Raw genomic sequence first — 23,080 nt, 5'->3', positions numbered from 1 at the left:
CCTGCCGGGGGGCTGTGCCGGCCTGCCGGGGGGCTGTGTTGACTACCCGGGGTCTGTACCGGCCTGCCGGGGGGCTGTGCCGGCGGTCTGTGCACCCTGTGGGGGTCTGTACCGGCCTGCCGGGGGGCTGTGCCGGCCTGCCGGTGGTCTGTGCACCCTGTGGGGGTCTGTACCGGCCTGCCGGGGGGCTGTGCCGGCCTGCCGGTGGTCTGTGCACCCTGTGGGGGTCTGTACCGGCCTGCCGGGGGGCTGTGCCGGCCTGCCGGGGGGCTGTGCTGATGTCCGGGGGTCTGTGCAAGCATCGTCCGATGGGACTACAAGTCCCATCGGGCGATGCCTGCTACCATGACAGTGATTGACACATTAGCCAATGATGGGACAGTAGTAGTCCCATCATCCGGCTAATGTGTTAAATGTTAAAAAAAAAAAAAAAATACTACATACATACTACATGCATGCTACATACATACTACATGCATGCTACATACATACTACATGCTACATACATACTACATATATACTACATACATACTACATACATGCTACATACATGCTACATGCATGCTACATACATACTACATGCATGCTACATACATACTACATGCATGCTACATACATACTACATGCTACATACATACTACATATATACTACATACATACTACATACATGCTACATACATACTGCATACTACATACATACTACATACATACTACATACATACTACATACATACTACATACATACTACATGCATGCTACATACATACTACATGCATGCTACATGCATGCTACATACATACTACATGCTACATACATACCACATACATACTACATACATACTACATACTACATATATACTACATGCATGCTACATACATACTACATGCCACATACATACCACATACATACTACATACATACTACATACTACATATATACTACATGCATGCTACATACATACTACATGCTACATACATACCACATACATACTACATACATACTACATGCTACATACATACTACATATATACTACATGCATGCTACATACATACTACATGCTACATACATACCACATACATACTACATACATGCTACATATATACTACATGCATGCTACATACATACTACATATATACTACATGCATGCTACATACATACTACATGCTACATGCATGCTACATACATACTACATACATACTACATGCTACATACATACCACATATATACTACATACATACAATACATTCATACAATACATACATAGACATACAGTACATATAACATAGAGTAACATACTTACCAATACTTGTCACATTGTTCCCCGAAGCCATTGTCTTTTCCGGAATAAATATTAACATAACAAACCACAAAAATACTCACCCACGATCCGAAGCAGTCCACGAGTGTGTCCCATGACGATCTTGGGTAGAGAACTGCAGCATCAGCTGTTGCTGCCGTTCTCTACGGGCTGCAGGAATCCAATGACGGAAGGTAGGTATCCTTCCGCACTGTATTCCTCCGCCACTTAAAAAAAAAAAAGTCCCTAGTCTCACTTTATGCCATTGCTGCGTGGGAAATTCCCACACAGCAATGGCATAAAGTGAGACTAGGGACTTTTTTTTTTTTAAGTGGCGGAGGAATACAGTGCGGAAGGATACCTACCTTCCGTCATTGGATTCCTGCAGCCCGTAGAGAACGGCAGCATCATCTGATGCTGCAGTTCTCTACCCAAGATCGTCGTGGGACACACTCGTGGACTGCTTCGGATCGTGGGTGAGTATTTTTGTGGTTTGTTATGTTAATATTTATTCCGGAAAAGACAATGGCTTCGGGGAACAATGTGACAAGTATTGGTAAGTATGTTACTCTATGTTATATGTACTGTATGTCTATGTATGTATTGTATGAATGTATTGTATGTATGTAGTATATATGTGGTATGTATGTAGCATGTAGTATGTATGTAGTATGTATGTAGCATGCATGTAGCATGTAGTATGTATGTAGCATGCATGTAGTATATATGTAGTATGTATGTAGCATGCATGTAGTATATATGTAGCATGTATGTAGTATGTATGTGGTATGTATGTAGCATGTAGTATGTATGTAGCATGCATGTAGTATATATGTAGTATGTATGTAGCATGTAGTATGTATGTAGTATGTATGTGGTATGTATGTAGCATGTAGTATGTATGTAGCATGCATGTAGTATATATGTAGTATGTAGTATGTATGTAGTATGTATGTGGTATGTATGTAGCATGTAGTATGTATGTAGCATGCATGTAGTATATATGTAGTATGTAGTATGTATGTAGTATGTATGTGGTATGTATGTAGCATGTAGCATGCATGTAGCATGCATGTAGCATGCATGTAGTATGTATGTAGCATGCATGTAGTATGTATGTAGTATGTATGTAGTATGTATGTAGTATGCAGTATGTATGTAGTATGTATGTAGTATGTATGTAGTATGCAGTATGTATGTAGTATGTATGTAGTATGTATGTAGTATGCAGTATGTATGTAGCATGTATGTAGTATGTATGTAGTATATATGTAGTATGTATGTAGCATGTAGTATGTATGTAGCATGCATGTAGTATGTATGTAGCATGCATGTAGTATGTATGTAGTATTTTTTTTTTTTTTTTTTTTTTTTTTTTACATTTAACACATTAGCCGGATGATGGGACTACTACTGTCCCATCATTGGCTAATGTGTCAATCACTGTCATGGTAGCAGGCATCGCCCGATGGGACTTGTAGTCCCATCGGACGATGCCTGCACAGACCCCCGGAGCCTGCACAGACCACCGGCAGGCCGGCACAGCCCCCCGGCAGGCCAGCACAGCCCCCCGGCAGGCCGGCACAGCCCCCCGGAGCCTGCACAGCCCCCCGGCAGGCCGGCACAGCCCCCCGGCAGGCCGGCACAGCCCCCCGGAGCCTGCACAGCCCCCCGGCAGGCCGGCACAGCCCCCCGGCAGGCCGGCACAGCCCCCCGGCAGGCCGGCACAGCCCCCCGGAGCCTGCACAGACCACCGGCAGGCCGGCACAGACCACCGGAGCCTGCACAGACCCCCTGGCAGGCCGGCACAGCCCCCCGAAAGGCCCGTACAGACCCCAGAGAGGCTGTACAAGGGCAGGAAAGGGTTTTTCTTATTCCGATACCGGAAGTCCCATAGACTTGAATGGGACTTCCGGTATCGGAATCGGCGATACCGATACTTTTTTTAAAGATCGGCCGATACCATCCGATACGATACTTTGAAGTATCGGACGGTATCGCTCAACTCTAGTGATTGCACAAAGGTGAGAAAGGGTACCGTATCCCCGGATAACATGTATGGATAGCGTACACATTCAAAAGATATGTCTATACATCAGGAGGCAGGCTCAGACGGTGTTAGGCCCAGTATGGCTTGCAAGTGATTGCACAAAGGTGAGAAAGGGTACTGTATCCCCGGATAACATGTATGGATAGCGTACACATTCAAAAGATATGTCTATACATCAGGAGGCAGGCTCAGACGGTGTTAGGCCCAGTATGGCTTGCACGTGATTGTACAAAGGTGAGAAAGGGTACCGTATCCCCAGATAACATGTATGGATAGCGTACACATTCAAAAGATATGTCTATACATCAGGAGGCAGGCTCAGACGGTGTCAGGCACAGTATGGATTTGATGGCCCAGACTACACAGCGGAGGAGCAGGGAGAGGTAAAGATTGCAAATGCTGGGGCCCTGCCCAAGCAAGGGGGGCCCACTCGTGGGCGTCGGTACTGGCATTGGGCCCCTCATAGTACGGCGGTGTGTCTGACGGCGGGTGTGCACCACCACCGTCCGAGACACTTGATTGCACTATGAGGGACCCTGTGCCAGTGCCCGCGCCCAAGAGTCGGCCTACCCACCTGTCCAGGGCAACGGCACTCGCACGGTGTCGTGCGCTAGGTGGTGACCCCGGCCATGTGGGGGGGGGAGGCTGCACAGTTAGGGAGTTTTAGAAAGTGGCATATGTTGATGTTGGACATTCAGCTGATGCAAAAGGCGAAATAGGTCAAGTCCCAGGAAGAGGTGGACCAAAGCAAGCCATTTTTCTGTCACCCTATGTGTCATCAGGGGAAGGTGGGACAAAATCCTTGGAAACCCATGCATGGTTCATTTTAATGAAGGTTAGATCATCCACATTTTGGGTTGACAGAGGGGGCCTTTTTTCTGTCAGGATTGATCCAGCTGCACTGAAGACTCTTTCCGATAGCACACTTGCAGCTGGGCAAGCGAGCTCCTGTAAGGCATATTGTGCCAATTCAGGCCAGGTGTCCAGTTTAGCGGCCCAATAGTCAAAGGGGAATGACCTGTGTGGGAGAACATCGATATGGGAGGAAAAGTAGTTTGTAACCATAGTTGACAACTGCTGTCTCCTGTCACTTTCCATCGATGCAGTATTACCAGTTGTGTGAGCGGTACTTGAAAAATCAGTCCACAACATTGTCATGAAACCCCTGTCTCCAACGCCACTTCTGCTGTGTGCACCATGAACACCTCTGCCAAGCTGCCCCTGGCCCGTACGGCTCGTGTGAGAACCATCACCGCTGCTGTGTGCTGGGAATGCCTCAAGCAACCGATTTACCAGAGTTGCTTGTTTATTAGCCAATATTAGGTCAAGGTTCTCCTGTGGCATGATGTTTTGTAATTTGCCTTTATAGCGTGGATCCAGGATGCTGGCCAACCAGTAGTCGTCATCGTTCATCATTTTGGCAATGCGGGGGTCCCTTTTTAGGATCCGCAAGGCATAATCTGACATGTGGGCCAATGTTCCCGGTGTCAATGATGCACTGCGAGTGCTGGTTGGAGGAGCACTTTCTGGCAAATCCACATCCCTCCAGTCACGCACAAACCCTGTACCAGACCTTGCCACGCCAACATTTTCACTTGCCCCACGAGATGCATCCTCCTCCCCTAAGTAATCATCCCCATCATCATCCTCCTCCTTCTCTTCTTCCTCCAACTCGTCCAGGAGAGGTCCCTGAGCAGACAATGGCTGAATGTCATCAAGGATTCCCTCCACCTCTTCCTCCTCGTCAACATTGGCTGCAGACGCCTGCTCCTTGAGGTGCGTCAAAGTTTGCATGAGCAGACGCATAAGTGGGATGCTCATGCTTAGGATGGCGTCGTCTGCGCTTACCAGCCGTGTGCATTCCTCAAAACACTGAAGGACTTTACAGAGGTCTTTCAGCTTCGACCACTGCACACCTGTCAACTCCATGTCTGCTCTCAAAGTGCCTGGCCGTGTATCCTCCCACAAATGCATTATGGCCTGCCTCTGCTCGCACAGCTGCTCCACCATGTGCAGGGTGGAGTTCCACCTTGTTGCAATGTCGATAATGAGGCGGTGGTTGGGAAGGTGGAGCAATCGCTGCAGCTTCTGCATACGAACGGAGTGTACAGGCGACCGGCGGATGTGCGCGCACAGTTTTCGCACCTTATGGAGCAGGGCTGTTAACTCCGGATAATTTTTGAGGAAGCACTGCACCACCAGGTTCAAGGTGTGAGCCAAGCAAGGTATGTGGCTGAGTTTTGAAAGGGCTATGGCTGCCACAAAATTACGGCCGTTATCACTAACTACCTTGCCTGCCTCAAGATGTACACTGCCCAGCCATGACTCAGTTTGTCGCTTCAAGTACTCGGCCAGCACCTCGGCGGTGTGTCTGTCGCCCAAACACATCATCTGCAACACAGCCTGCTGACGCTTTCCACTAGCTGCTCGATAGGGGGACACCTCGTGTGCAACAGTGGCAGCTGCAGATGGAGTGCTCGTACGACTGCGCTCTGTGGACGAGCTTTCGCTTCTGGAGGAGGAGGAGGAGGAGGAGGGTGGAACGCCTACAGCCAACTGTTTCCTATACCGTGGGCTAGGCAGCACTGTCCCACCACCGCTGTCCCCTGTGGACCCTGAATCCACCACATTAATCCAGTGCGCAGTGATGGACACGTAACGGCCCTGGCCATGCCGACTGGACCATGCATCAGTTGTGAGGTGCACCTTTCCACTCACTGACTGCTTGAGTGCATGGACAATGCGGTCTTTCACATGATGGTGGAGGGCTGGGATGGCTTTGCGAGAGAAGAAGTGGCGACTGGGTAGGTCATAGCGTGGTACTGCATAGGCCATGAGTTCGCGGAAAGCTGCGCTTTCCACCAATCGATAGGACATCATCTCAAACGAGATTAGTTTGGCAATGTGGGCGTTCAAACCCAGTGTACGCGGATGAGAGACTGAGTACTTTCTTGACCTACTCTTAGTGTCTGGGAGGGTGAGCTGGACTTGAGAGCTGCATATGGTGGAAGTAGTGGTGGACAGGGCGGACTGAAAGAGGGTTGATGATGGTGATGGAGTTGGTGTTCTTTCTGATGGCCTAGATTCAGTATTTCGTTGATATAACAGTGGGATTCCCTGACTGCTGTGGCCTTGCAACGACACCTCAACATTTGCTGCTGTGCTAACTGGTGGGCTTACAGTGGGGGAAACAATGTAGCATTGCTGACTACCTTCTTTGTGATCAGTTGCACATGTGGCACTTGAGGTTTGGTGTTGTGTCCACGCTTGCAAGTGCATGCTGGTTAAATGTCTAAGCATGCAACTGGTATTCAAATTTTTCAGATTTTTCCCTCGGCTAAAGGTCTTTGCGCACTTCTTAGGCTGGTTTCACATTAGCGCTTTTTAAGCGCACGCACGGCCGGGGGTAGCTCCGCCCCCGAGCCGGCTCTCTGCCCAGCGTGCCCGCCCCTTGCTTGTTGCGCCGCCTCCTAGCGCACAGCGGCGCCTGCGATCGGCGCACCCTAACTTTAGCATAGGGTGCGCAGATCGTGCGCAAGCCGTGCGCTAGTTGCGCTTCGACCTGTGCTGCGCACTTTTGACGTGTGTGCGCTTAAAAAGCGCTAATGTGAAACCAGCCTTACAGATAACCTTGGCCTGATCATGAGGATTTTGTTCAAAAAAGTGCCACACTACACTCTTCCTACTTTGGCAGACATTTTGCGGCCTAGCACTCTGTGATGTTTTGACCCTCTGGACAAGCTGTCCAGCAACTCTTTTGATTTTTGGAACCTGTCTTTGGAGTGCTCCGGACCTGCCAGATAACAGCTGTTGCGATGTCGATGTCTGCTGTGGATGCTCCTCATCTGAGCTATTGGAAGCAGCACCTTCTTCCCCCAATGGATGCCAATCTGGGTCAACAACTGGGTCATCCATCACCTCCTCTTCAATGTCATGTGCACCTTCCTCTGTGTCACCGTGTATGGTGGTATAGTGTGCGGGAAGGGGCACCTGAGTCTCATCAGGGTCAGAATCTGGCTCTGTACACTGCGAGGACAATGTAGTGCTCTGAGTGAATGTACCAGCAGAATCATCTATCAGCGGCTGTGCATCAGTGCACTCCATGTCAGATTCATCTTGGCCTGGGTAATTCACCATTTCACTTGATAATCCAGGCATGGTATGTGAAAACAGATCCATGGAGTAATCAGTAGTATGGCCTGCGTCATCCTTCAATCTTGGTTGGGGTGAAGGACACAAGGAAAGGTGTGGTTCATGAACATGAGCCTCCAATGACGACTCAGTGCTTTTACTTTTTACAACTGAAGAAGAGGAGGCGATAGAGCTGGAGGCTGAGTCAGCAATGTAAGACAAAACTTTTTCCTGATGCTCTGGCGTTAAAAGCGGTTTGCCAACTCCTAGAAAACTAAGCCTTTGAAGCCTTATGGAGCCAGACGATGACGCAGGCTCAACACCTCCTGCATTCGGTCCTATTTTGCTTTTGCCACTACCATCAGATCCACCACCAACACCATCATTACCAGCTGCAAACCCCCGCCCAATTCCACGGCCTCTTCCACCAGCCTTCCTCATTTTTATTAGAAATGTAGACAAAATCCAACAAACTATATAGTAATGTAAAACAAGGTACAAGGTGTCTATAGGACAGGGGAGATTTAGATTTTCTGCAGACACTTGTGGACACTGGACACTTGGATTGTGTGAGGCCCACTGAATATCAGAGCGCTATGTCACAGGCTTGATGCAGCAGGTGTGAAAAAAGTGACTACAGGATAAGGGAGATTTTGAATTTCTGCAGACACTTGTAGACACTGGACACTTTTGGATTGTGTGAGGCCCACTGAATATCAGAGCGCTATGTCACAGGCTCGATGCAGCAGGTGTGAAAAAAGTGACTACAGGATAAGGGAGATTTTGAATTTCTGCAGACACTTGTGGACACTGGACACTTTTGGATTGTGTGAGGCCCACTGAATATCAGAGCGCTATGTCACAGGCTCGATGGCACAGGTGTGAAAAAAGTGACTACAGGATAAGGGAGATTTTAAATTTCTGCAGACACTTGTGGACACTGGACACTTTTGGATTGTGTGAGGCCCACTGAATATCAGAGCGCTATGTCACAGGCTCGATGGCACAGGTGTGAAAAAAGTGACTACAGGATAAGGGAGATTTTGAATTTCTGCAGACACTTGTGGACACTGGACACCTTTGGATTGTGTGAGGCCCACTGAATATCAGAGCGCTATGTCACAGGCTCGATGGCACAGGTGTGAAAAAAGTGAATTGTAGAATTGGGCAGAATAGGAATCTCCCTAGAGTGTAGGTCTGTAAGAACGGAACAAGTCCTCCCCTTATCCTTCCACAGTGACACACAGATAGCTTCACTGTGGCTGTGATAACAGCCGTTACACGGTACTGTGTGAGGAGCGTACACCGCTGTATGGTGTGAATAAATGCACGCTCAGTACCTCAGCAGGACAAAAAAAAAAATTGGGATTGCTTTTAAAAAAGCAGTTTGCAGAGCAGTGGGGAAACAGCAATGCAGCTGTCAGGAAGCCTTAGAAGGCAGCCTAACAACCAACACCGCTGATCCACCACAATATAGCCTCCCCTTGCACTGCACACACAGTGACTGGTGTGTTGCACAGGCAAAATCGCTAGCAGCAGAAGCAGTTTTTTTTTCTTCTTCCCTGCCTAACGCTCTCCCTACAGAATCAGCAACCTCTCCCTATGCTAAGATCGGCAGAAGTAAGATGGCGGTCGCCCTTTTATAACCCCTGTGACGCCCACCAAAGCAAGCCAATCACTTGCATGCCCTTCTGAAAGATGGTGGTGACCCCTGCCTATGTCATCACGTTGCCCACAGTGTCCGTGGATCCTGATTGGCTGAAAAAGAGCGCTAAACAAACTTTTGAAATGCGACTTTGGCGCGTAAGTCGCCGACCTCGTGGCCGACCTCATCCTAGGGTCGGGTTTCGTTTCATGAAACCCGACTTTGCTAAAAGTCCGCGACTTTTGAAATTGTTCGACCTGTTTCGCTCAACTCTACTTACCAATTGCCATCTCGGTGATGCTTCGGTCATCTTTTACCAGCTATGATCTGCCAGATCACCCCAGTGTTTGTTGGGCGCACCGGAAGTCACTTCTCAGTGTCAGTCTACGAGAGCCAGAACGAGGCATACCATAGAGATTCTCTGTGAGCGTTTGAATTTTATCCTGTGACACATTGGCCAATTAAAACACGGTTGCACCCACAGAGATGTTCTGTGGTACACGCCCAGTCGCTTGGATGGGAAATTTGCACTTTTTGTACAAGGAAGGGCATAACTTTGGAACAGAGTGGCCCAGAAGAAAAATTGTTTAATATTAATCTCCAGTGAAAGGTCCTCTTTAAAGGGGCTGTTTAGAATTAGAAAAACATGGCTACTTTTTCCTTAAAGGAGCACCACACATATCTTATGATTGTGTGTTTTATGCAACTCAGATTAATTCAAGATAACAGAGCTGAGCTGCAACACCAGACACAACCCATACACAGGTGTAGGACTGTTCTAGAAGAAAGCAGTCACGCATTTTTAATCATAGCCTATTTGATTTCTTTTCATTCTTCCCTCCTTTTCCGATAATTTACAGCTAATAAATCAAACTACTTGAATAACTATCAATATTGTACATTTTTCAACTCCATTGTACCTGGTTCTGAAGCCGATATGTTCCATGTAAAACTCGCAAACTGGTCTTCACAGAGGCATTGTGACTGCTCCTTGTTGCCGACAGATGGGTAATTCTTCAGGTCAGAAAGAGACACGGTTACCTGGTCCATGCAGATAAAATAGGGAAGCGTGATTTCTATGATGTATGGAAAATGATAGTTCTATGGTATTACACTATCTTTTACTCTGAATGCTGGATAAGGGCTTATTTTCAGGGGATATCTTTTTTATCCATGAACAACAATCCACAAAAATTATTGAACAAAAAAAAAAAAAATCAACATTTATTCAAATATAATCATTTTGTCACACATACACTGCACATGCACATGTATATACATGCGCACACACGCACACACAGCACAGCACATACAGTATCTACCAGCCTGTCTCCTCTTTATTTCCTCTAGACTCCTGCATTTAAAAGACCTTTGGTGACCGTTGTCATATGACCTTGATGTTACCAATGGTTCTTAAGCAGTCTTAACATCGGAATAGAAACTTTGGGTGCCCTAAGAGAGTGGGGACCCTTGGCAATTGGACACCTTGCTGCCCTCTCCCCATAACACTGACTCTGACTGTATCTAGGACTTATTTTTGGAGTAGGCCTTATATTTCAAGCATACTTCAAAAATCCGGTTAAAACATGCCAGGGTTTATTTTCAGGGTAGGTTTTATTTTTGGGGAAACTCGGTAACTGCAAAAACTATGGTTGAATTTCCTTAAAGGGAAACACACAGTACAAACAAAAAAAATCTCAAAGACTTTGCCTTTAATATTGACCTGTTACATTTCTTCATACAGTCTCATATTAAAATCACATCTAGAAATATATAAAGAATTCTCTCCATTTATCCCTTTTGACTGCTCAAACTTCAGACCACTTTTGACACTGGATGTTAGGCAACTGACTTGAGCAGAACTAACCCTCCAGCCCTCCAGCCCTCTATTACTCTTAGTTCTGCTGTCATGTACTGTCCAGAATGAAATAATCTGGAGGAAATGAACCCGGAGACCTCAGTTCAAGTCTGTCAAAGTTTTTTTTTTCTGGGCCATGCAGGAATTCCTGCAGACTGCAAAACAGTGAGATTTAATTCCTTTTTATTTTTATCACTAATTTATGGATGTCTTTTTTTAACCTATTCTCAACGTAGGACGTAATGGCATGCCCTACTTTGTGTACAAATGTAGGAAGCAGGCTCAGGAATTGAACATGCACCGTACCAGTATATACCAACAATACTGTGGTGAAAAAAAATAAAGTAAGAAATAAAAAAGTTTTAAAAAATATAAACAAAATGTAAAAGTTTTAAATAACCTCCTTTTCCAAGTTTAGAAATAAGTAAGAAAAAGCATAATTAGTATTTGTTCCTCCATAAATGTCTGGTCTATCAAAATATAAAGTGAATTAACCCGTACAATAAATACATTCTGCAACTGTCAAGCCCTCAAGCTATGTCAACCGAAAAAAAAAGCGAATGGCTTATGTATTGTATAATGATTTGACCTGTCTCTTTAAGAAAAGGAAGTCTTGTGACTTGAAAGTTATAGACTGGAAGTGGGTCAGAGAAGTTTCAGTTTCAGTCTAGCCTGATGAGAGAAATGTTATGCTGTGTGCCGGAGGAAGAAGGAGAAGAATAAAATACAGTTAAAGTGTTCTCTCTTGAATTCCTTATACCGTGTGGACATTACAACTGGTGACGAGGATGGGATGCAATCACCTGCTGCTGTGAGTACTATCCCCTGCTTTACCGCTTCACACGCCAGCGCCACTGAGAGACTCCATCATGGCTGACTACTTGCACACGTTCCCACAGTTTGATATGACTGATGTCATTAATCTCTCTCATAACTGGAGAAAATGGCTAAACCGGTTTGAGAACTTCCTGGAAGCTATGGACATAAAAGTGGAGAAAAGAAAGAGAGCCGTGTTCCTGCACTGCGCGGGCACAGGAGTCTATGATATATACAGCACGTTACCTGCAGCAGAGACAGACACGTACAGCAACTGCACCAAAGCTCTCACTGACTACTTCAACCCCAAACAGAACATCAGATATGAAAGATACAAGTTCAGGATTACTATGCAGCTTCCAGAAGAATCCATATGTCACAAGGCTAAAAGCGCTAGCACATGGATGTGCATTTACGGATGTAGATGATGAAATCCTAACTCAAGTAATTGTCACCTGCTCGTCTAATAACATAAGGCGTAAAGCTCTGCAGCAGGATCTCTCTCTGCATGATTTACTCAAGATGGCCCGTGCTATAGAGTTAGCAGATCATCAGGCCACCGCAATGGAGAATGGGGATAATCTACATGTGCATAATCTCAAACATAAAAGTGCACAAGACAAGCAAGCCCCGAAACAGAAGAAGTGCTACAGATGTGGACAAGATTTCCCTCATCACCTGAACAAATGTCCAACTATGGGACAAACATGCAGTAAATGTGGAAAAGGGAACCATTTTGCAGCTGTCTGCAAATCAGCGCACAACAAGTCTCCTCTGTCTATGACAAAGCCCGCAAACATAAAAATGGTAAATCAGGATACAGAAGAAATGTCTGTGGCTGAGAACTTTATGTGTTCACTACCTCTGTCACTGGCTCAGTGCAGTCTCCCTGTATCACACTCACTATCTGCGACATGGATATCACTAGAGTTGAGCGAAACGGGTCGAAAAATTTCAAAAGTCGCCGACTTTTGGCAAAGTCAGGTTTCATGAAACGAAACCCGACCCTAGGATGAGGTCGGCCACAAGGTCGGCGACTTATGCGCCAAAGTCGCGTTTCAAAAGTTTGTTTTGCGCTCTTTTTCAGCCAATCAGGATCCACGGACACTGTGGGCAACGTGATGACATAGGCAGGGGTCACCACCATCTTTCAGAAGGGCATGCAAGTGATTGACTTGCTTTGGTGGGCGTCACAGGGGGTATAAAAGGGCGTGCACGCCGACCGCCATCTTACTTCTGCTGATCTCAGTATAGGGAGAGGTTGCTGCTGATTCTGTAGGGAGAGCGTTAGGCAGGGAAGAAGACAAAAAAACTGCTTCTGCTGCTAGCGATTTGGCCTGCACAACACACCAGTCACTGTGTGTGCAGTGCAAGGGGAGGCTATATAGTGGTGTATCAGTGGTGTTGGTTGTTGGGCTGCCTTCTAAGGCTTCCTGACATTCCTGCATTGCTGTTTACCCACTGCTCCGCAAACTGCTTTTTTAAAAGCAATCCCAATTTTTTTTTTTTGTCCTGAGAAGAAAAAAAACTGCTTCTGCTGCTAGCAATTTGGCCTGCACAACACACCAGTCACTGTGTGTGTGCAGTGCAAGGGGAGGCTATATTGTGGTTTATCAGTGGTGTTGGTTGTTGGGCTGCCTTTTAAGGCTTCCTGACAGGCTGGCATTGCTGTTTACCCACTGCTCCGCAAACTGCTTTTTTAAAAGCAATCCAATCTCCCTTATCCTCTAGTCCCTTTTGTCATAGCTGTGCCATCGAGCCTGTGACATAGCGCTCAGATAACAGTGGGCCTCACACAATCCAAAACTGTCCACAAGTGTCTGCAGAAATTCAAAATCTCCCTTATCCTCTCGTCACTTTTGTCACAGCTGTGCCATCGAGCCTGTCACATAGCGCTCAGATATCAGTGGGCCTCACACAATCCAAAACTGTCCACAAGTGTCTGCAGAATTTCAAAATCTCCCTTATCCTCTCGTCACTTTTGTCACAGCTGTGCCATCGAGCCTGTGACATAGCGCTCAGATATCAGTGGGCCTCACACAATCCAAAACTGTCCACAAGTGTCTGCAGAAATTCAAAATCTCCCTTATCCTCTCGTCACTTTTGTCACAGCTGTGCCATCGAGCCTGTCACATAGTGCTCAGATATCAGTGGGCCTCACACAATCCAAAACTGTCCACAAGTGTCTGCAGAAATTCAAAATCTCCCTTATCCTCTCGTCACTTTTGTCACAGCTGTGCCATCGAGCCTGTCACATAGCGCTCAGATATCAGTGGGCCTCACACAATCCAAAACTGTCCACAAGTGTCTGCAGAAATTCAAAATCTCCCTTATCCTCTCGTCACTTTTGTCACAGCTGTGCCATCGAGCCTGTGACATAGCGCTCAGATATCAGTGGGCCTCACACAATCCAAAACTGTCCACAAGTGTCTGCAGAAATTCAAAATCTCCCTTATCCTCTCGTCACTTTTGTCACAGCTGTGCCATCGAGCCTGTGACATAGCGCTCAGATATCAGTGGGCCTCACACAATCCAAAACTGTCCACAAGTGTCTGCAGAAATTCAAAATCTCCCTTATACTCTCGTCACTTTTGTCACAGCTGTGCCATCGAGCCTGTCACATAGCGCTCAGATATCAGTGGGCCTCACACAATCCAAAACTGTCCACAAGTGTCTGCAGAAATTCAAAATCTCCCTTATCCTCTCGTCACTTTTGTCACAGCTGTGCCATCGAGCCTGTCACATAGCGCTCAGATATCAGTGGGCCTCACACAATCCAAAACTGTCCACAAGTGTCTGCAGAAATTCAAAATCTCCCTTATCCTCTCGTCACTTTTGTCACAGCTGTGCCATCGAGCCTGTGACATAGCGCTCAGATATCAGTGGGCCTCACACAATCCAAAACTGTCCACAAGTGTCTGCAGAAATTCAAAATCTCCCTTATCCTCTCGTCACTTTTGTCACAACTGTGCCAACGAGCCTGTCACATAGCGCTCAGATATCAGTGGGCCTCACACAATCCAAAACTGTCCACAAGTGTCTGCAGAAATTCAAAATCTCCCTTATCCTCTCGTCACTTTTGTCACAGCTGTGCCATCGAGCCTGTGACATAGCGCGCAGATTTCAGTGGGCCTCACACAATCCAAAACTGTCCACAAGTGTCTGCAGAAATTCAAAATCTCCCTTATCCTCTCGTCACTTTTGTCACAGCTGTGCCATCGAGCCTGTCACATAGCGCTCAGATATCAGTGGGCCTCACACAATCCAAAACTGTCCACAAGTGTCTGCAGAAATTCAAAATCTCCCTTATCCTCTCGTCACTTTTGTCACAGCTGTGCCATCGAGCCTGTGACATAGCGCTCAGATATCAGTGGGCCTCACACAATCCAAAACTGTCCACAAGTGTCTGCAGAAATTCAAAATCTCCCTTATCCTCTCGTCACTTTTGTCACAGCTGTGCCATCGAGCCTGTCACATAGCGCTCAGATATCAGTGGGCCTCACACAATCCAAAACTGTCCACAAGTGTCTGCAGAAATTCAAAATCTCCCTTATCCTCTCGTCACTTTTGTCACAGCTGTGCCATCGAGCCTGTGACATAGCGCTCAGATATCAGTGGGCCTCACACAATCCAAAACTGTCCACAAGTGTCTGCAGAAATTCAAAATCTCCCTTATCCTCTCGTCACTTTTGTCACAGCTGTGCCATCGAGCCTGTCACATAGCGCTCAGATATCAGTGGGCCTCACACAATCCAAAACTGTCCACAAGTGTCTGCAGAAATTCAAAATCTCCCTTATCCTCTCGTCACTTTTGTCACAGCTGTGCCATCGAGCCTGTGAAATAGCGCTCAGATATCAGTGGGCCTCACACAATACAAAACTGTCCACAAGTGTCTGCAGAAATTCAAAATCTCCCTTATCCTCTCGTCACTTTTGTCACAGCTGTGCCATCGAGCCTGTGACATAGCGCTCAGATATCAGTGGGCCTCACACAATCCAAAACTGTCCACAAGTGTCTGCAGAAATTCAAAATCTCCCTTATCCTCTCGTCACTTTTGTCACAGCTGTGCCATCGAGCCTGTGACATAGCGCTCAGATATCAGTGGGCCTCACACAATCCAAAACTGTCCACAAGTGTCTGCAGAAATTCAAAATCTCCCTTATCCTCTCGTCACTTTTGTCACAGCTGTGCCATCGAGCCTGTGACATAGCGCTCAGATATCAGTGGGCCTCACACAATCCAAAACTGTCCACAAGTGTCTGCAGAAATTCAAAATCTCCCTTATCCTCTCGTCACTTTTGTCACAGCTGTGCCATCGAGCCTGTGACATAGCGCTCAGATATCAGTGGGCCTCACACAATCCAAAACTGTCCACAAGTGTCTGCAGAAATTCAAAATCTCCCTTATCCTCTCGTCACTTTTGTCACAGCTGTGCCATCGAGCCTGTCACATAGCGCTCAGATATCAGTGGGCCTCACACAATCCAAAACTGTCCACAAGTGTCTACAGAAATTCAAAATCTCCCCTGTCCTATAGACACCTTGTACCTTGTTTTACATTACTATATAGTTTGTTGGATTTTGTCTACATTTCTACCAAAAATGAGGAAGGCTGGTGGAAGAGGCCGTGGAATTGGGCGGGGGTTGGCAGCTGGTAATGATGGTGTTGGTGGTGGATCTGATAGTAGAGGCAAGAGCAAAATAGGACCGAATGCAGGAGGTGTTGAACCTGCGTCATCGTCTGGCTACATAAGGCCTCGAACGCTTAGTTTTCTAGGAGTTGGCAAACCGCTTTTAAAGCCAGAGCATCAGGAAAAAGTTTTGTCTTACATTGCTGACTCAGCCTCCAGCTCTATCGCCTCCTCTTCTTCAGTTGTAAAAAGTAAAAGCACTGAGTCGTCATTGGAGGCTCATGTTCATGAACCACACCTTTCCTTGTGTCCTTCACCCCAACCAAGATTGAAGGATGACGCAGGCCATACTACTGATTACTCCATGGAGCTGTTTTCACATACCATGCCTGGATTATCAAGTGAAATGGTGAATTACCCAGGCCAAGATGAATCTGACATGGAGTGCACTGATGCACAGCCGCTGATGGATGATTCTGCTGGTACATTCACTCAGAGCACTACATTGTCCTCGCAGTGTACAGAGCCAGATTCTGACCCTGATGAGACTCAGGTGCCCCTTCCCGCACACTATACCACCATACACGGTGACACAGAGGAAGGTGCACATGACATAGAAGAGGAGGTGATGGATGACCCAGTTGTTGACCCAGATTGGCATCCATTGGGGGAAGAGGGTGCTGCTTCCAATAGCTCAGATGAGGAGCATCCACAGCAGACATCGACATCGCAACAGCTGTTATCTGGCAGGCCCGGAGCACTCCAAAGACAGGTTCCAAACATCAAAAGAGTTGCTGGACAGCTTGTCCAGAGGGTCAAAAGATCACAGCGTGCTAGGCCGCAAAATGTCTGCCAAAGTAGGAAGAGTGCAGTGTGGCACTTTTTTGACCAAAATACTCATGATCAGGCCAAGGTTATCTGTAAGAAGTGTGCAAAGACCTTTAGCCGAGGGAAAAATCTGAAAAATTTGAATACCAGTTGCATGCTTAGACATTTAACCAGCATGCACTTGCAAGCGTGGACACAACACCAAACCTCAAGTGCCACATGTGCAACTGATCACAACGAAGGTAGTCAGCAACGCTACATTGTTTCCCCCACTGTAAGCCCACCGGTTAGCACAGCAGCAAATGTTGAGGTGTCGTTGCAAGGCCACAGCAGTCAGGGAATCCCACTGTTATATCAACGAAAGACTGATTCTAGGCCATCAGAAAGAACACAAACTCCATCACCATCATCAACCCTCTCTCAGTCCGCCCTGTCCACCGCTACTTCCACCATATGCAGCTCTCAAGTCCAGCTCACCCTCCCAGACACTATGAGTAGGTCAAGAAAGTACTCAGTCTCTCATCCGCGTACACTGGGTTTGAACGCCCACATTGCCAAACTAATCTCGTTTGAGATGATGCCCTTTCGGTTGGTGGAAAGCACAGCTTTCCGCGAACTCATGGCCTATGCAGTACCACGCTATGACCTACCCAGTCGCCACTTCTCTCGCAAAGCCATCCCAGCCCTCCACCATCATGTGAAAGACCGCATTGTCCATGCACTCAAGCAGTCAGTGAGCGGAAAGGTGCACCTCACAACTGATGCATGGTCCAGTCGGCATGGCCAGGGCCGTTATGTGTCCATCACTGCGCACTGGGTTAATGTGGTGGATGCAGGGTCCACAGGGGACAGCGGTGGTGGGACAGTGCTGCCTAGCCCATGGTATAGGAAATAGTTGGCTGTAGGTGTTCAACCCTCCTCCTCCTCCTCCTCCTCCTCCTCCAGAAGCGAAAGCTCGTCCACAGAGCGCAGTCGTACGAGCACTCCATCTGCAGCTGCCACTGTTGCACACGATGTGTCCCCCTATCGAGCAGCTAGTGGAAAGCGTCAGCAGGCTGTGTTGCAGATGATGTGTTTGGGCGACAGACACACCGCCGAGGTGCTGGCCGAGTACTTGAAGCGACAAACTGAGTCATGGCTGGGCAGTGTACATCTTGAGGCAGGCAAGGTAGTTAGTGATAACGGCCGTAATTTTGTGGCAGCCATAGCCCTTTCAAAACTCAGCCACATACCTTGCTTGGCTCACACCTTGAACCTGGTGGTGCAGTGCTTCCTCAAAAATTATCCGGAGTTAACAGCCCTGCTCCAGAAGGTGCGAAGACTGTGCGCGCACATCCGCCGGTCGCCTGTACACTCCGTTCGTATGCAGAAGCTGCAGCGATTGCTCCACCTTCCCAACCACAGCCTCATTATCGACATTGCAACAAGGTGGAACTCCACCCTGCACATGGTGGAGCGGCTGTGCGAGCAGAGGCAGGCCATAATGCATTTGTGGGAGGATACACGGCCAGGCACTTTGAGAGCAGACATGGAGTTGACAGGTGTGCAGTGGTCGAAGCTGAAAGACCTCTGTAAAGTCCTTCAGTGTTTTGAGAAATGCACACGGCTGGTAAGCGCAGACGACGCCATCCTAAGCATGAGCATCCCACTTATGCGTCTGCTCATGCAAACTTTGACGCACCTTAAGGAGCAGGCGTCTGCAGCCAATGTTGATGAGGAGGAAGAGGAGGAGGGAATCCTTGATGACATTCAGCCATTGTCTGCTCAGGGACCTCTCCTGGACGAGGTGGAGGAAGAAGAGGAGGAGGAGGATGATGATGGGGATGATTACTTAGGGGAGGAGGATGCATCTCGTGGGGCAAGTGAAAATGTTGGCGTGGCAAGGTCTGGTACAGGGTTTGTGCGTGACTGGAGGGATGTGGATTTGCCAGAAAGTGCTCCTCCAACCAGCACTCGCAGTGCATCATTGACACCGGGAACATTGGCCCACATGTCAGATTATGCCTTGCGGATCCTAAAAAGGGACCCCCGCATTGCCAAAATGATGAACGATGACGACTACTGGTTGGCCAGCATCCTGGATCCACGCTATAAAGGCAAATTACAAAACATCATGCCACAGGAGAACCTTGACCTAATATTGGCTAATAAACAAGCAACTCTGGTAAATCGGTTGCTTGAGGCATTCCCAGCACACAGCAGCGGTGATGGTTCTCACACGAGCCATACGGGCCGGGGGCAGCTTGGCAGAGGTGTTCGTGGTGCACACAGCAGAAGTGGCGTTGGAGACAGGGGTTTCATGACAATGTTGTGGACTGATTTTTCAAATACCGCTCACACAACTGGTAATACTGCATCGATGGAAAGTGACAGGAGACAGCAGTTGTCAACTATGGTTACAAACTACTTTTCCTCCCATATCGATGTTCTCCCACACAGGTCATTCCCCTTTGACTATTGGGCCGCTAAACTGGACACCTGGCCTGAATTGGCCCAATATGCCTTACAGGAGCTCGCTTGCCCAGCTGCAAGTGTGCTATCGGAAAGAGTCTTCAGTGCAGCTGGATCAATCCTGACAGAAAAAAGGACCCGTCTGTCAACCCAAAATGTGGATGATCTAACCTTCATTAAAATGAACCATGCATGGGTTTCCAAGGATTTTGTCCCACCTTCCCCTGATGACACATAGGGTGACAGAAAAATGGCTTGCTTTGGTCCACCTCTTCCTGGGACTTCACCTATTTCGCCTTTTGCATCAGCTGAATGTCCAACATCAACATATGCCACTTTCTAAAACTCCCTAACTGTGCTGCCTCCCCCCCCATGGCCGGGGTCACCACCTAGCGCACGACACCGTGCGAGTGCCGTTGCCCTGGACAGGTGGGTAGGCCGACTCTTGGGCGCGGGCACTGGCACAGGGTCCCTCATAGTGCAATCAAGTGTCTCTGACGGTGGTGGTGCACACCCGCCGTCAGACACACCGCTGTACTATGAGGGGCCCAGTGCCAGTACCGACGCCCACAAGTGGGCCCCCCTTGCTTGGGCAGGGCCCCAGCATTTGCAATCTTTACCTCTCCCTGCTCCTCCGCTGTGTAATCTGGGCCGTCAAATCCATACTGTGCCTGACACCGTCTGAGCCTGCCTCCTGAGACATATATTTTGAATGTGTACGCTATCCATACATGTTATCTGGGGAAACGGTACCCTTTCTAACCTTTGTGCAATCACGTGCAATCCATACTGGGCCTAACACCGTCTGAGCCTGCCTCCTGAGACATATATTTTGAATGTGTACGCTATCCATACATGTTATCTGGGGAAACGGTACCCTTTCTAACCTTTGTGCAATCACGTGCAATCCATACTGGGCCTAACACCGTCTGAGCCTGCCTTCTGAGACATATATTTTGAATGTGTACGCTATCCATACATGTTATCCGGGGATACGGTACCCTTTCTAACCTTTGTGCAATCACGTGCAATCCATACTGGGCCTAACACCATCTGAGCCTGCCTCCTGAGACATATATTTTGAATGTGTACGCTATCCATACATGTTATCCGGGGATACGGTACCCTTTCTAACCTTTGTGCAATCATGTGCAATCCATACTGGGCCTAACACCGTCTTAGCCTGCCTCCTGAGACATATATTTTGAATGTGTACGCTATCCATACATGTTATCCGGGGAAACGGTACCCTTTCTAACCTTTGTGCAATCACGTGCAATCCATACTGGGCCTAACACCGTCTGAGCCTGCCTCCTGAGACATATATTTTGAATGTGTACGCTATCCATACATGTTATCCGGGGATACGGTACCCTTTCTAACCTTTGTGCAATCACGTGCAATCCATACTGGGCCTAACACCGTCTGAGCCTGCCTCCTGAGACATATATTTTGAATGCGTACGCTATCCATACATGTTATCCGGGGATACGGTACCCTTTCTAACCTTTGTGCAATCACGTGCAATCCATACTGGGCCTAACACCGTCTGAGCCTGCCTTCTGAGACATATATTTTGAATGTGTACGCTATCCATACATGTTATCTGGGGATACGGTACCCTTTCTAACCTTTGTGCAATCACGTGCAATCCATACTGGGCCTAACACCGTCTGAGAATGATAGATGGGGCCCACCATACACTGGAACATTCCAAAGGTGGACATCAGACACTGGAGCAGCATTTACAGGGCCCATTATACACTAGAGCATTAGAAATGGGGCCCATTATGTTTGGAGCATTATTTGGGCCCATAAGACAGTAGAGCTTCATCCATGGGGACCAACATATACTGTAGCATTATGTGGAGCTCATCATATACTGTTTCAAACATTATATGGGACCAATGATTCTGTATGGAGAAATAGATGGGCCTCGTCATGAGATGTAAAAAGTGAGGTATTTTTCATTGTACTATACCGCTATTTCTCTGCCGTATCGGAGCATGATGAGTTGTGGTATGTGTTAAAGGGGCGCTCTTTCGCCCAGGGCACATGAAAACCTGGAGCCAGCCCTCCCCCCCCACAGTCTGTAGCCAAATAACCCCCATTTTTCAGTGCGTAACTTGTGTTATGAAGTTAATTAAGGTTGACAAGCTTAAGTAAGAAGAATTGATGCTTTTGGCATTCAAATGGGCACTGTTGGTGTGTTTCCTGTCCTCCTCTCACTGCCGACTTTTATTCCCCATTGACTTACATTGGGTTTCGTGTTTCGGGACGACCCCGACTTTTCCCTATAATCGGACGATCTTGCTCGACCCGACTTTTGGAAAAGTCGGGTTTCACGAAACGAAACGCGACCCTAAAAAACCAAAAGTCGCTCAACTCTAGATATCACCTTTACAATAGATACGGGAGTTTCAGTGGATATCATAGACAGCAATGCATATGAACAATTGAAAACAAAGCCAGTCTTACAGCAAGTGCATACTAAAATCTTTCCATATGGATCTAAAACACCTCTAATTACAATGGGACAATTTGACGCTGAACTTAGCTATAAAGAAAATAGGCAGAAAACCACTTTTCATACTTTACAAGGATCGGGAGGCTGTCTTCTCAGCTATCACACTGCCTTGAAGCTAGGACTCATCCAGATTATTCATACTTTAACCGACCCAGCGGATCTGGATGTACAGGCCATGGTGAACAGCTTTCCCTCCTTATTTAGTGGTTTGGGAAAACTAAAGAAGTCTCAAGTGCATCTTCATGTAGATGACAGTGTTCGTCCAGTAGCCCAGGCTCACAGGCGTATTCCATTTCACCTGAGAAAAAAGGTAGAAAAGGAACTCCAATTGCTCATGGATGAGGACGTTATTGAAACTGTTACTGGTCCCACTCCGTGGGTCTCTCCACTTGTGGTAGTTCCAAAGCCCAAGACTCCAGAGCAGGTGAGACTGTGTGTTGACATGCGCCTGCCCAACACCACCATTCAGAGAGAAAGATATATCTCACCTACAATTGATGATATCATTCATTTATTAAATGGAGCAACCGTTTTTTCAAAGCTTCACCTCAATAAAGGCTATCATCAATTAGAATTGAGTCCTGAATCCACATACTTGACAACCTTCTCCACCCATGTGGGTCTCAGAAGATACAAAAGATTGACTTTTGGGGTCTGCTCAGCAGCGGAAATTTTTCAAGACACGATAATGAGCGTCATTCAACACATTCCGAATGCCTTTAATTATAGTGATGACATACTGGTTTTTGGGAAAACTCATGCTGAACACAATCATGCTCTTTATGCTATCTTCGAATGCCTGCTCTCTGCTGGACTTACTTTAAACAAAGAGAAATATGAATTTGATA

The 23,080-nt window shown here is 47.2% G+C and overlaps 1 protein-coding gene across 1 annotated transcript in view; it reads right to left on the bottom strand.

Annotated features, from left to right (window-relative positions):
- Window positions 1-23,080, bottom strand: part of LOC141049750 (alpha-2-macroglobulin-like protein 1) — a 160,939-nt gene that overhangs the window by 71,361 nt on the left and 66,498 nt on the right. The window contains 1 exon segment of the mRNA XM_073546477.1: window positions 10,042-10,162. Coding sequence (XP_073402578.1) covers window positions 10,042-10,162 — 121 coding nt within the window.

Source organism: Dendrobates tinctorius, unplaced genomic scaffold (genome assembly GCF_039654945.1).
Source record: "Dendrobates tinctorius isolate UK_male_01 unplaced genomic scaffold, ASM3965494v1 ptg000147l, whole genome shotgun sequence".
NCBI lineage: Eukaryota > Metazoa > Chordata > Amphibia > Anura > Dendrobatidae > Dendrobates > Dendrobates tinctorius.
The sequence above is the reverse complement of the archived record's forward strand: the minus strand, read 5'-3'. Positions and strand labels throughout refer to the sequence as shown.